Genomic DNA, 15,561 nt, shown 5'->3' on the forward strand with positions numbered 1-15,561 from the left:
ACCACCCTCTGAGCTCTGCCATCCAGCCAGGCCTCGATCCACCGCACCGTGCACTCGTCTAGTCCAGTCTCCCGGAGCTTCCGTATGAGGATGTTATGGGAGACAGTGTCGAAAGCCTTGCTGAAGTCAAGGTAGACAACATCCACGGCTCTCCCCTCGTCCAGCCAGCCTGTCWTCCCATCAYAGAAGGCTATGAGKTTCGTCAGACATGACTTCCCCTTGGGCAGAAGGTGTGCATGGTACWCATGGCAGAATGTTGTCTCAGGAGCTTAAGCGCAGCCTAACCACGAGCAAACTCTCCTGCTGTGTTTYGATTTGTATATAAATACCTTAAGAGAAGGAGTGAGGAGGAGGGGGCGGCCTCTTTTCAGTAATGGCCACTGACAGAACTAGAGGAAATCGCCACAAACTGAAGCACCAGAAGTTCCACAGGAATTTAAGGAAAAATTTCTTTACAGAGAGGGTGCCAGAGCCCTGGYACAGGCTGCCCAGGGAGGCTGTGGACTCTCCTTGTCTGGAGATCTTCCAAACCCGCCTGGATGCCGCCCCGTGCTCTGGGTGTCCCTGCTGGAGGAGAGGTTGGACTAGATGATCCCCAGAGGTCCCTTCCAACCTTAACCATTCTGTGGTTCTATGATCGATTTCTTTCCAACTTAAAGGCAAAATAAAAAAAAAAATAAGCAATGCACAAAACTTGCAGCTATGTTGAAAATCTTTGCTTAAAGTGGTGAGGACCAGTGAGGACCCAGTCAAGTTCAGTTAAAAACAAATAATTAAGGAAGTCTTTGTCACAGATGACTCCATTACATGTATTAATTAGGTGTGCAAAATCTTCTATTACCTTTTCTTTGATAAATACTGGGTAGTTTAAGCAAATGCACTGCATCAACAGAACACGCTAAATAGTAAAGGTTGATTTTCATATCAGGGCAAAGTTTCTCATTATAACTGCAGTTATGGAAATACTATTATACAAAAATATATATTTTTTTAAAAAAAGTTAAGAACTTCAGCTATCTCTAAGTCCTTTGTAAGGAATGGAAAAGTTTGCATTTGAAAGCTATAAATTCACTTTAAAAGGAATCAAAACTAGAAAAGAAAAAACAAGAAACAAAACCAACTTTGCCAACTTCAGCTCAGCACATTCACTGCAACAGATTCTCTTCTATAAAGTGCAGCCCCAGACAAGTACAAACTGAACAGATCCTTGCCCTTCTCCGTCCAAAAATCTCCCAGCAAATCAAGCTACATCATCACACTCTCACCTCTTCCAGGTGTGACAACCCGGGCAGTTTTTGTAGTTCCGAGATGACTTCTTCAATAGCATTTTGTATAGTGGTGAAGTCTTCATCATCGGCYGTTTCAAACTGTAACCTGCAACGAACGGGACAGGTCCAACAACTCGGTTTAAGAGCACACAGTCCAACTGAGAGAGCAGCCACCCCGTCGGCCACACTCCCTGCATCCTCAGCCACGTGCATCAGGGCAGCCACTGCAGCCCACAGCAACGTTTTCAAGAGTGCTGAGTGATACTTTGTTAACTAAATTAAATCACCTCCAATTTACATCGAATTTACATAGAACAACGACTGCTGTTTTGGGATGGAAAGTTCTACGTGAGTTTTGTTTAGAAATGTGACTTTGATTCTCCCAAATTTGTTAAATGCATGTGAAAAAAAATTTTATGGCACACTGCCTTTTATTTTGCCCAAGTATTTCAAGACAAATTTCATATATTTAATGCTTTACAATTTTTAAATTGTTAAAATTTTAACGTATTGATATATTACAGACCAGAACACTGGAGTTAGTTAGAGGATAGTCTGGAAAGTACAGTTGGAGCCCGGTGATTTGCAGGCTGCTCTCAACCTGCAGCCTGAGGGTTCATCCCACCTGCTTGCAGCCTTCCGAGCCAGGTGCCTCAGCCTGGGGGCCGCGTCCTGCAGCTTCTGCCTGGCGTTYTCCAGAGCCCCCATGGCCGCGGAGAGCTCCCCTCCTGCCGTCAGCGCCGGGAACGCGGATTCGTTGCTCTCAGCTCCTTCCATTTTCTGCTGGAGGACCCAGTTCCTTGTTCTCTCGTTCGGGGTATCCCAGGTTCTCTGGAGGGGTGGATTTACACACAGGTTGCACGTGGCACGGTGCTTTCAACCACAAACAAGTCGTTCTGAACGCACAGCCAAAGGACCACGTGCTTCCCAGCAACACCCTCCCTGTGGCTACGGGCAGGTTTTCAGAACATTAGGAGCAGTGGCCAAAACAAATGAAGAGAAAATGCTCTGCCTGGCTCCACAAATAAGGTAAGCCAAAAATTGGGGACAAGTTACAAGATGGGGGCAAAAAAATATAATTGCCAAAGAAACAAGTGTCCTGCCAACCCTATCGAGAGCTATCGGCAAATTATCCATTTGGCAACTCTTACCTCTCCTAGCAAACTTCCTACAGATTTAAAAGACTTTAAAATATTTTTAAACTTGCTCAAACCCTTTTTATAAGGAAAAAAAAAAGAGAATTCACAGTCAACAGCAGTTCCATTTTTCAATAATCTAAAAATTAAGCCAACTCTGTGATTAATGTTTGCCTTGCCTCAATTTCCTCCTTTTATTTTGTTTGCTAACACATCCGTATCCAATTCACGTGTATGCAGGTTTGCCTATTTATTCATTTAATTGCTGCAGTCACTGGACAGATCAATTTTTGGTGTTTCAAAGCCCACCTGTGGTCTGTGGGCTAGGCATTAGGAACGCTGACCTGGAGCACTCCTGGAATGCTGACCAGGATTGGGAACGCTGAGCTGGAGCAGGACCAGGTCACTTGCTAGCCCGGGTGTGGGCAATATTCCTGCCCTGCTGTACCTGGATACAAGCTCTCACATTCATGCAGATGCTCTTCTCCTATTTGCACCCCCCCTACTCACCTCTGCAGCTGCATTTGCAGAGAAGGGGTGTGAGAAGCTCTGGGTGGCACAACTAGGGCAGCTCAGTGAGCTCCCTGCTGCCTCTATTTTTAACAGATATAATCCAGAAACTATTTTATAGATGGAGGAAAGACGGTGAGAAATGATTCTAACCAAACAAGAGAATTAAAGCAAAATTGCACAGTTTAGAATTACATGGCTCAAGTCTTACTGTACCTCACTGTGATTGTGGTTTATTCTTTCAGCCTCCCTTTTTGCTTCATTCTCCTGCTCCTTTTTCTGCAGTTCTTGGATTATTTCCTGCAATTTCTTCGCTTCATTTCCTAATTTATGAACTTCTTGTTTCTTTTCTCCAAGCTGCCACTGAAGATCTTCTATTTTGGACTCCAGTTCACGGAGTTTCTTCTGTGCTACTATGTTAGCCTCTTGTTCTGCTTGTAATGCTTTCCTCTGGAGCTGCCTTTCCTCTTCCAGTTGCTGTCTCACCTGCACAGATTCCAGTTTGTACTTCTCCATCTCACTCACCAGCTCCACCACGCGGTCATGCTTCTCATCCATTTGTTTCTGCAGCTCTTTAAGCAACTCCTCAGATGGATTTGGTGTTCCAGCTTGCCCCTTGTCTTCAGCACTTTGAAGCTGAGCACAGAGCTCCTTCTCCCTTTCTAGGGCAGTGCTTATTTCAAGCGCTCGAACCTTCTCTGATTCAAGGAGCACCTGCAATTCTGAATTACGGCCTCGTTCATGTGACAGCTGGGCAGCACTCAGGGCTTCCTGGCATTCAATTTTTTGCTGCAGATCACTTGATAGCTGCTTCTCTTGCTCCAAAAGTTTATTTAACTCTAAGTTCTTCTGCCTTTGATCTTCGAGTGAAAATTTCAAATCCTTTCACGAGAAAACAGAAGAAAAATGGATTAAAACAATTTCTATATACTTTGCATTATCTYCTGAAAACTGCACATACGTTTGCTGTACACAGGCTGCTTCCAGCGGGTCTTGCTATTTATAATTCCCATGACACTTGCAGGCTGCATTTCCAGCTGATGTTAGAAAATACTACAGATGTCTTTAAAATCAGATCAACTCATAAAGATAATTGTAACACACTTTTTATGAGATGAGAGGAGCCACAGTTCTGAGGTTTAAGGCGCTTAACTACATTTACTGTCCAGAACTGTGAAAGTTAAGGCTTAGCAATACAAACAAATCCCTGCTGTTAAAGTAGCTGCTGTTTTACCTTGATACCTGCTTTAGCCTCCCTGTATCGTATACTGCAGAGGCACGACAGAGCCTAGCAGTGTATTCCCTTCTACAGGAGCCTCCTACCCCCTTCTGGCKTGGGTTTCATGAGGTGAGTGGGCTGATGTTTGAAGAGACAAACAACGTGTCTCCTTAAAAACAGTGTTTTGGCAGAAAAACATCAACTGAGATGAATTGCTAGCCTAAAGAGTATTTGCACGATCCTTTATGTTGCAGGCAATTGGAGATCAGGGGGAGATACCTCAAGCTCTTCTCTTCCCCTTTCCTCTGTGCGCTCCATTTTAGCTTTTTCCTTTTCCAAAGCCCACTGCAACTCCCTGGATTTCTTCTGCTCGCTTGCCATCGTGTCCTTAAGCACATCCAGCTCAGCTGCCTTTTCTTTAACTTCACTCCTAAAAGACAAACAGGCAATCTGTAAGAGTGTTGTCAAATATGGGCACACTTTAGAGGCAAAACATAATTTAGGCTCATAATTATTTTCCATTTACAAGCTGTTCAAACAGCCACACATTTACTCAGATTATCTGGATGCTTCATTAATGAATTCAATGAATAATTCATTTCAAGACACAGAACTTCAGAGGAATCCCGTGCTCATTTTTTTTTCTTTTTTTTTGGCACATATAGATATAAGAGTATAGCTCTAACCACACAACAGTAACATCAGTTAGTTCGTATTTACTCCATCTTCTTCACTGAAAACACTACTCATGTAGTAGAATAAGAGTGAAAAAACTATTTAGAAAAAAACCCTCAAGTATCCCAAAGAACTGCACAGCTCTACACTTAACAGAAAGCACATCCATCCTGCTAACTTTTTAGCAGGAGTCTAGAGGGACTTTTCAGCRTTGGAAAGGTTATCTCATGTAGTGAAAAATCATAAAAATATTCAAGTTAGTGYGAGAAAGTAAATCCCACCAGCCAATACTGTCAGCAAGCAAAAAGGGCTTCAAGGATGGAGCCARGAAGGGCAGCTATGAGTCAGACCCCAGTTTGCAATGAAACCCAGTAAATGGGCCTGTTCCATAGAGGAGAGAGCAGCTGGCCGTGCTGGGGGCAGCAGAAGGAAGAAGGCCCAAGGCTGGTTGCCCCACTTCATCCCCAGGCTGATGGAGAGTACCCTACAGCTCCATTCTCCATGTAAATGGAAGGGTCCCGAGGCACTGATCACTGCCCTGGAATAAAATGGTCATGAATGTGCAACAACAGAGAGCTTAGCTTCAAAATAACGTGTGTGTGTGTGTGTGTGTGTGTGTGTGTGTGTGAGCTAGGATAATTTCAGGTTAAAGTCAAGCTGGAGGACATCAGGGGAGCTTATGGCATCTTTTTGCCTTTCCCCACAAAAGCAGAAATATCTTTAGCTGAACAAACTGCCTCCACAGAACACAGAGCAGAACTCTGCTGTCACTGATCTATCAAGGCAATACCAAGTAAATTAGTTTAGCAATTTAGTAGCTCTCTTAGTTTGCTATCACTGACCCGAACATTACATTACCATATAGGAGGCTACTCACCTAGTTAAGGCATTAATAATAAAATATTTATTGAATATCTTTCAAAATGGTTGGCTTGGCAACTCTGCTGCTGGGTCCACCCCAAAGCAAAACTAACAAGTTATGAGTTGCATACAAAAATACCTGCAATGTCATCAGAACTCAGCAACTTTTTTTTCTCCAAGTTCTCCAAGAAACAGGAAAACCTCTACATTAATAAATATGATATAATTAGTTTGCAAACAGTAGTCTAATGTTGAAAAAAATCACCCAAACTTCCTCAATATTAGTATGTCATTAAACCACACTATAAATCAGATCTCCTTAATCTATACATTTTTTTTTTGTCAACTAAGACAGAAGTCTATTTTTTGTCAGGCACATTTTCTAGAAAAAAAAAAAAAAAAAGAGAAGCATTCACATGACATGCCATTTACACGACAACTTCCTGAATAAAATCAGTATTACGATTTAAGGCATTGCAGAAAAGATTATTTTTGCCGTCAACAAAGAACACCTGGCCCTGAAAGCCACACCTGATGGCTTCTAGGTCCTTGAAGTGCTTGTGCTGTGCTTTAAGGGTGGTTTCCAGCTCTAGTTTAGCTTGTGCGAGCTCGTTTTTCAGCTCAGCCCCCATCATTCTCTCCGAATTCAGCTGCTCCTGAAGCTCAGCTGCTCTGTCCTTCACACTCCGGAGCTCCACTTGCATCTCCAGTATCTGTGACTGTCTCTGCTGCATATTGTACTCCAGCATTTCTAATGAGAGAATCATTAACACGGAAATTACTTAAACTTATTTAACTCTTAAACTTATTTAACAGACTATATGCATAACCATTTGAATATATATGTCACCTGAATTATGACTAACAGTTACCATTTAAAAAAAAACCAAACCATCATTAACCTAAATAACATTTCCTATAAATAATTTGGAATGGCTTATTACTAACATAATGATGTGCATGGTTTTATTTTCCAAAATATAACAGTTATAGAAAATATTAATGACAAAATCAGGCATTTGATTACCTTAAGTTTTAAAGTGCATCTTTACATTTTTGTTGTTCGGTTTAGTTGTTACTTGGTTTATTTATGACGGAATTTCCAACTTATAGAATTTCAGGGCTGTTGGACCTAAGCACTTAACATGCAAACCTGATTTTTATAATAATCAAAATAGCTTTGCATCCCTTTCAGTTAGATATGATCCATAACAACATGGACTACTTCATAAATTTTGCAAAATGTGTCCAGCAAGATTGAAAAAAATGAAAACTCAGCATGCTCAGGACATTAGATTAATATCAAGATCACACAGAAGAAAAAAAAAGAGTCAATAGTTCTCCACCTACAACTTTATCTAAAGGTACTGATGTAAAATCATATGGAAATGGACCACAATTACCTTGGCTTTTTGACTCAACCTCTTGTTCTCTCTTTGGATTAGTTTTCTTACTGCTCATCTGAGCATGTAATACTTGAATCTCCATTAGCAAACTTCTTCTGTCTGCATTCTGAAGACAGTCCATAGCTGCTCGCTGGTTAGTGGCCTATTAACATTTAAAACAAATGCAGAAGTAAAACTTTTTTTTTCAGATTTTTTTTCAGATTTTTTTTTTAAAACAGTATAGTTACGAAAGTATCTAGAGAGTGCAGATACTATATTTGCTTATAAAGTCATTGTGTTATATTATTATTTTATTATTATTATTTTATATTATAAAGTCACATTATATTATAAAGTCATATTAAAAGCAATTTAAATGAAGGCATAATTATGAAATATTGTAATACAAAAAAGAACTGCTTGCCTTACCTTATTACCYGACTAGCCACCAAAACTGTACGATCAAAAGAGCTATTAGTTTTATGGGAAATTCTGATTTTCCTCCCTAATCCTTGCATGTCCCACAGAAGATAACAGACCTGTCTGCCTGAATAGCAGCCTTATCACTTTCCCTCCTTACAATTTGCTTCACGTATAAAGGTACTCTTTCTCTCAGCCTGCCTAACGTATCGCTAATTAACTAAATGAAATCAAGCTCAGGACAACTGTTTTCACTTCATAATTATCTCTACAGGTTGTACTCTTTCTGTAGCTTGAGTATCCAAAAATCTGTCTCCTCACTGCATCAGACATCTTTTCTTCCCACAAGTCTTCCTCTGCTTTCATCCTCCGAGTATCAGATGCAACACTATACATATTTTAACAGACTTACGCATTAAAATTTAAAATCTAAGATCAGTATAAATAGGCCTTGACTAAAGGACGTTTTACGTTACCTGCTCTAGTAGTCTGCGCTCGAGGTGATTCATCAGCATCACTGCATCTCCTGTGCCCACTTCTGCAAGCTCAGTTTGAAATGCAGCGAGGAGCACGTTTTGTTCCTTCGCAAAGACCTGCTGGACGGCATGTAGGAGTTCTCCTCGCCAGTCGGAGACGCCTTCAGCACATTCAGAACTTGCAGAAGTCTAAAACGATATAAAAAATATTTAGCAAAATTCAAAGATTACATTACTTTTGAGTTGGCATTGCTATTTACTACATGAAGTGGGTGTTTTCAGAGGATTGCTGAGCTTTTCTTATTCAATAGCTGCATAACATTTGTTCACATAGATGCCTCTACCTATGGCACACATGCAATAATTTCCTCCATATGCACAAATGTTAAACTTCATGAAAAACAATTTGTATGTATATTTTACATGGGAGTAATTTAGATTTTCATAGCTGAAAACTTAGTCCCATATAGATATCATTTATGTTACTGTATTATACTACCCTTTTAATTTTCATGACATCACATATATTTAAATTCTGTTTACCTATGTTTAAATTCCATTTTTACACAGCAACAGAACTATATGCTGTGCAGAAGAAGATTTAATTTTATTARATTTATTGCAACAGAGTTTTAACTCCCCACACACACTTTGCACACTGACGGAAATGCAAAAGGAAACTGCCTACATAGCTCCAAAAGTGTATCTGGGTTAGTTATAGAAGCAAATCCCTATACACAAGTTTTAACAAATTACTGATTAATATTAGCTTTGTTCAATATTTTTAAGCGATTTAAACATATTCTGTTCTCTCACTACAGCCTCATTTTAATAACAAAGTCCTGTTACACAGAAGAACAAGTGAAAGTTGTAATTTTAACCTGCATTTTACTACTTCATATTTCTGAAATCTTGCCTCACAACTGCMTATTAGCAGAATTTAATGCTGAATTATGAATGTGCCTTATGAAGCTTTGATATTTTCAAATTTTTAATCTAGATAGACTTTTTAAATAGTGTTCATACCTCCGCTTCCCTGTGAAGTTGCATTTTGGCAATCAGGTCTTTCAGAGATGCAATGGTGCTTAGCAAAGCTYTCCTTTCTTCAGACCAAGTTTCTGGCCCTTGCTTAGGGGACTGTATCTCTCTCTCACCATATGGAAATTCAGTGAGAGACAAAACCTGTATGCCTTCRTGATGGACTGCTCTCAGCAAACCCTACAGTAAATACAAGAATAAACCAGTAATATCACTCCTAGTAATAAAAATCTCAATCCATACTGCTGGAATATCATTATTTTAAAATTAATAAGCATAAGGAAACTACTTAGGCTTCCTTTGTACCAATAACAGAAGTGTTACTCAGTTCTTTGATCAGTTCCCTGTTCACCCAATACTGAGAGAAGCCTCCACTAGATCAGATTAGATTACTGAGGAATCTCAGTATTGAAGGAAATTTCCCATAGTTCACCTGTTAAATAAATACTTGAATTTTAAACTGTTAAAATTTTAAACCTGTTAAAAATACTTGAATTTTAAACTGAATTCCTGATGGAAACCAACTTCCAAGTTTGGGAAGCTTCCAGTTAAGCTCTGCATTAAATTATCTGATATCTCTATTAAGCTATCTATTTCACCATTACTACTTACAATAAATAYACTAATTTACTTTCATAATACAATTATTATTTTATAACTACAGAAATTATAGAAATTATGCAGTAATTGTATAATATGTTTATGCCATATCATTAATATGAAGAAATAAAAAAAAAAACTAGCTCTATTTTCATAACTGTAACTGAGAATTAATTTAGTTTTATGAAACTCATGTATAATCTAATCTAATTTAATTTTCTGTGAAAGATTCCATTTCAAATGTAATGGCATATGTTTTGTCAAAACATATTTAACTCGTTATGGACCTTTCTAAATACAATGCACATCAAATATCAGAAGTCCTGTAAAATGCACTAAAATAGTATTTTAATGCATTAACATTAACACTTAAAAATTATCAAAATGACTTTATGTTCAGTGATCAAGCAGCAGCTCCTGAGCTTTTTGTAGCATCGCTCCTGTTCCATAATAAAAACGATCTGTTCTATTTTACCTTAATTTTTTGAGGGAGTAAATCTGTTGAAGTTTCACCTTCATCTATTCCTTCAGATACAGTGTCAGATCCTTGAGTCTGAGCAAGATACATTCCTTGACTCCAGTCTGAACCAGAGTCTAAAATAAAAGGAGAGAAAAACATTAAAGCTGGAATACTGTGAACCTTTGAAGAACAGGCATCAAAAAGTATTTTTGTCTGTTGTTATAACAGGTGGCTGCATGTCACTGCAGTTGATATTAAGCCTGGAGACTACCTGTTTTTTAKTTTTTCTTTTTTACTTTCAAAGCAGTAACAGCAAAACAAACAAAAAATCCCCAAACTTTAAAATCCCAGTTAGTTTTAAAGGACRGAAAAATAACTATTTTCAGGAGTTCTTCTCACAAACCCTCATGAATACATTTAGCCCTGGCCTCTGAAAAGGATCTCATTAACCCTTTTTGCTGCTCTTGAAAAAAATACTTGCCATCATCTCTATTTGTGAGGGAGCTTTAGCTTTAAAATCTATCAAGAGATGATGTAGTCACTCTGAAGAGACATTGGAGTCTGCAAGAAAAATACCAAACTCCATTTGGAAGAAAAAAAATTCGCCTCTAATTTCTACCCTCAACCCATCTCATCCGCAGATGTTTCTCTCTGCCATGGGATAATAGACATGGCACGATCAGCACCAGTTACTCATTGAGAAAGGATTCCCGCGTCACCTGGGGGTGTGGTTGATTTTGTTCCTTGGAATGCCAACTCTTTAACAACAAACTCTAAATCAGAAAAGCAAATTGAATTTATAATACTGAAAAAAATAATAAAAAAAAGTTTCTTACCACTAGAACATGCATCTTTAGCCTGACAAAGCGGAGAAGATGCTAATCCAGAAATCTGTATCCCCTGAATTTAGAAAAGAGAACAATTAAACCTTCAATCAGACCATGCTCCCTCCCAACAGGGAGCAAACTTGAAGAAGAAGGGAGAGTTGCTCCCCCTTGATAAATAAATAAGTAAATAAATAATTAAATAAAGCCAATAGAAAGATGGTGTTGTATGTGCAATCTACATTTATCCCCAGAGACCAGATTCAAGAAGGTAGCACACAGAAGCATCTGACAGGAGGGCACACTCTCAAAGCTGAACTGCTGGGGAAGGGATTCACAGTCTCTCCTAGGCTGTGGAAATGGGAAACTTGAAAACTTTACACTAAACATTAATGATGCTTCGCACTTAAAAGACTCAGTAGCTAGAGTAAAAACAAGAATCAAGGTAGTATAATGAATATAARATGAGATGAATAATATAAAATGACATGAATACCTCTTTAGCCCGCAGAGTTTCTATAACTTCCTTTAAAGAATTACATTCTTCAGTCAATACTTGGACTGCAACAAACTTCTCTCTCTTTAATTCCTCAGACTCAGCGATATGCCTCGTCTCCATGTCCATGATTTCTGCAGCATGCAGCTCTTGCATTTGATCAATCTTTTCCGTGAATTCTCTAATGATCTCAGCAATCTCTTCTGAAGAGCAGCCACTTTGCAAATCAACTTGAACTTCTGCATTTGCAGCAAGGACTGGTGAAGTCTGAACAGAGCTATTGATTTCCACAGTCTTGTCAGTCTGTGAAGATGAGTTTTTTCTAACTAGAGCAGACTCACTGGCTGACAAATCAGACAGACTTTCTAAATCCTTCTTGCTTTCAGCTTTTGCCATTTCCTTGTCCTTTCTCACATAACTTGCAAGTTTCTCTTCTGCCTGAACTAGGTTCTCTTTGACTTTGCACAGATCTTCCTGGGCACGTACCAGATTTGCTTCTTTCACCTGTAAATAGGGAGWATTTGAATTGTATTCCCTCCAAATGCTTCACAAAAATCCCCAAAGCCCAACAACCCTCTATACAATCAAAATTCATTTCAGCTTTATTTTCATTTAAGAGGCTATGATACCTGGTAGCAAATATTAACATGTGGGGGAACTTGGTTCTAGATTCTCTGCTGCTAAGAACTGTCACCACACTGTTGTTGGCAACAAATGCAATTTTTGTCTACAGCACCAGTTATTTTCCACAGACAGCAGATAGYGAGTGAACATTTTTCTTGGTGGCATTTTCAGTACGAGATTAAAACATTCATAACATGTGCACCACAGCAAGCCCTGTACAGTCCTTTATATCATGGAACAATCTGCCTCTTACCGCTAGTTCTTGTCGAAGCTTTTCTGCCTCTTCTCTGTAACTACTCAGCTCTTCTGTAGCAGCAGCTGACTCTTCCTTCCCTTYTCCTAGTTGAGATTCATCAGGGAGTACATTTCTTTTTTGACCTTCTGCAAGTTGTGCTGCTACCTATAGGACAACACAAGATATGATGAACCTTGAAGAATCTTAYGAAGAATATAATATTGATTAAGGCACTTGCACATCAATTCCCTGAAGCCAAAAATGAGGATGACCACAGGGGAGAAAAAACACATGTATGTTATTTGGATTAACACACTCTCTCAAGAAAGAKAGAAAGAACTCAAGAAAGTGTTTTTGATAACAGCCACAAACTGGGTATGTGTGGGTGGAAAGACTCTTTYCACAGTTTATTGGACTGTAAATAGAAACTAGTCATACCACCTAGGAAGGGCCCAAATCTACAGGGCCCGACATCTTCCAGCCAAGCAGCAGGAAATGCAGCCTCATAGTACTTTTTAATTTATAAGAATATAAGAATTTTATATATTAAATGTATATAAGAATATAATGTATATAAGAATATGAATATATACATAAGAATTATACAATTCTTATATGCGTATAAGAATATTTATAAGAATATAATAATATAATCACAATCTTCCACCTTCTAAGACTCCTTCCAAGACCTTCCACCTAAATGCCAATTGAATGACTTAGATTTTTTTCTGGTCTTGGATTTCCATTATCTCTCCAAGCTTCCGCAATACAGATTGTGATTTTTAATTAAAAACTAGCCACAGGGTACAGTCCACTTTGTAGGTTTTAAATTCATACAGCATAACTACTAATGGATGGAAATCAGGAGAAACATACACCGGYGAAAGTTACTGGTGGGAAATATCAGAATGAAGGCAGGAAAACAAACAAAAGTAAACTAAAATCTGAAGATAAATAAACAGATATAAAACAAGCAATTATATCACTATAAGGAAAGCTGCCTTCACTCATTTATGTATTTCAAACTCTTGCTTAGATCATTTTTATCTTTTTGTCTCTCYACCTCTTTGTCATGTAAGCTACTTGTGTGAAAAATTCACCCCATTTTATCCCCATCCTAAATAAGAATAAAAAAGTATATGTTCAAAATCTAATGACCCTATATCTACAAAGAGACAAGTTAATTTTAGGGCAAAATGAAAACTGCTATGGGACTGTATGTAGAATAACATCTTCTCTTACTTTTTGGAACTCCACGAATACTAGAGAAACAAAAGTCTACCGCACGCAACAGAACATACCCAATATTGGTTTCATTTAAAAGTGGTCTCATTGGTCTCATTCTCATGATCACAAAATAAATGATCTTACTGAAAACAATGGAAAAAAAAGCGATACGTGATTACCTGAAACACCTGCATTCCTTCTTGCTTCATGTACTTCTGAATCTCCTTTTTATGTTTTTCTTGAATCTCTTCTAGCAGTTGCTGAAGCTCTAAGAGTCTCTGCTCCTTCCATTCAGCCTCCTCCTGTGCAATCTTTACATTTTCTTTCTCTAGCTCTAAGCTGTGGTTCATTTTTGCCAGCTCACTCTCCTTCTCAGTAAGCTTGTGTGCCAAGAGTGATAATTTTGATGTCATCTCATTTTCAGCTCCATCTTCCAAGTCCTCTGTTTGGGCACTCTTATTTGCCTCCTCTGAACACCCTGAAGGTGCCTGCATCTCCTGCACGAGTTGCTTTTGCTCTTGAACTGCACTGAGCTGAACCTCGCTCACAAGAGCGGCCGCCACCTTTTCCACAAGTGCTTTCTCCAGGTCTAGTATCTTCTTTGTAAGTGTTTCTCGTTCAGCCTTGCCTTGCTCTTTCAAGTCCTTTATTTCTTTGTAGGACTGGCACAGTTCTGTATCTTTGTCCTTCACACATGCCTGAAGCTGCTGCAGTTGTGCTTCCATCTTGCTGATGACGACTCCTGCATTTTCCTCTGCAGACTGGCCCTGATCTAGCAATTCTACCTTCTCACGTGAGCCTTCTTCCACATTTTCAGCTTTTCTGTTGCTGCAGTCTTCTGTTTTTTCCCTATCACCTTTTGTCACTGCACAAACACACTTCTCTGTTATTCTTTCATGTTCTTTTTTTAACAAATTTATTTCTTGCTCCAGCGTGTTCATTTTTAACTTAGTTTCCTCAAGCTCATTCTTTGTTCTAGATGCCTCTACATTAATGTTCTCCATGTGTGTCTCCAAAGCTGCTTTTTCTGCCAGAACTGTTTCAAGCGTGTGCTTCAGACTGTCGGCGTCCTCCTGAAGGGCAGTGATGTCTGCAGGAACTTTTTGTTCAATATTTGCCAGTTCCTGCTGAAGCTTCTCAATCACATCATTCAACTGCTCCACTTCCTCATCATTTTTTTTCCTTACGCGTTCCTGATCACTTTTCAGACATTCCACCTGGGCTTCGAGCTCCCGTATATGCTCATTTTTCTCTTCAATAACCTGAAAAGATATCAAAGGAACTCATGAGTAAGTATTAAACCCTCAATGTATTTTATTTTATTTTATTCCCTGGATTTCATGGCAACAGTTTAAAGACACATGGCAAAGTCTTGTAAAAGAAAGAACTTCCTGTACTTCCTGATGGGATGCCTCTAGCAAAGCTTTATGAGAGTAACTTCACACAGGATGGACAAACCAGCCTGTAGACGTAATAAACTGTAAAATATGTGAGAAAGTGTTGCAAGAAGTGAGATATTCATAACAGTCATTGAGGTATGAAGCACTGAAGTTTAAGTGTTTACAATATATTTTTTTCTACCTATTTTGTCTGAAGCCCTGGGTCATCCTTCCTATTAAAAATCACAGTGGAAACAAATGGGAGTGGTTGCATCTGTGCTGGTCAATTTTCTTACTCAATCAAGGATGAATATACTAGACTTACTCAAAGAATTCCAGGGAACCAMGACTTAAAAAGCCTAGCACCTACAGATGGGTTATCTTGAAGTACATTATATAAAGAAATTACATTTATTAAAAAAAAAAACAAAAGCCACCAGAGCTTCAGCTAAATTTATCAGATATTGTGTTCTTCACTCAGAGGCACCATACAAATACATGTAAATGGATGCATACTGGCCACAGCCAGTTAAGATGGATATACATTTTAAACACGAACAAACCTTTAATTAAATGTGTTGAAAAATGCAAACGTATTTTTTTTCTCTCTGATGCCACTGGAAACATGCATCAGCTGACTCTGACATTCCTTATCAGAAACCTAGAAGTACATATAAACCTATATATAACCTACCATAAACCTCTTGTATACATAYACACACAAGCAC

At 38.7% G+C, this 15,561-nt stretch overlaps 1 protein-coding gene across 1 annotated transcript in view; it reads right to left on the minus strand.

Moving 5' to 3' along the window:
• The window catches only part of AKAP9 (A-kinase anchoring protein 9), an 82,165-nt gene that overhangs the window by 7,333 nt on the left and 59,271 nt on the right, over positions 1–15,561 (minus strand). The window contains exons 30-42 of the mRNA XM_026039366.1: positions 13,634–14,716; positions 12,246–12,392; positions 11,369–11,872; positions 10,885–10,948; positions 10,064–10,182; positions 8,977–9,168; positions 7,951–8,139; positions 7,073–7,217; positions 6,201–6,420; positions 4,413–4,563; positions 3,131–3,796; positions 1,894–2,099; positions 1,266–1,374 (exon numbers count right to left, since the gene is read on the minus strand). Of these exons, the coding sequence (XP_025895151.1) occupies positions 1,266–1,374; positions 1,894–2,099; positions 3,131–3,796; positions 4,413–4,563; positions 6,201–6,420; positions 7,073–7,217; positions 7,951–8,139; positions 8,977–9,168; positions 10,064–10,182; positions 10,885–10,948; positions 11,369–11,872; positions 12,246–12,392; positions 13,634–14,716 (3,795 nt within the window). The remainder of the gene's footprint in view (positions 1–1,265; positions 1,375–1,893; positions 2,100–3,130; positions 3,797–4,412; positions 4,564–6,200; positions 6,421–7,072; positions 7,218–7,950; positions 8,140–8,976; positions 9,169–10,063; positions 10,183–10,884; positions 10,949–11,368; positions 11,873–12,245; positions 12,393–13,633; positions 14,717–15,561) is intronic.

Source organism: Nothoprocta perdicaria, unplaced genomic scaffold (assembly GCF_003342845.1).
Source record: "Nothoprocta perdicaria isolate Ctin4 unplaced genomic scaffold, notPer1 scaffold_23, whole genome shotgun sequence".
NCBI classification, from domain to species: Eukaryota; Metazoa; Chordata; class Aves; order Tinamiformes; family Tinamidae; genus Nothoprocta; species Nothoprocta perdicaria.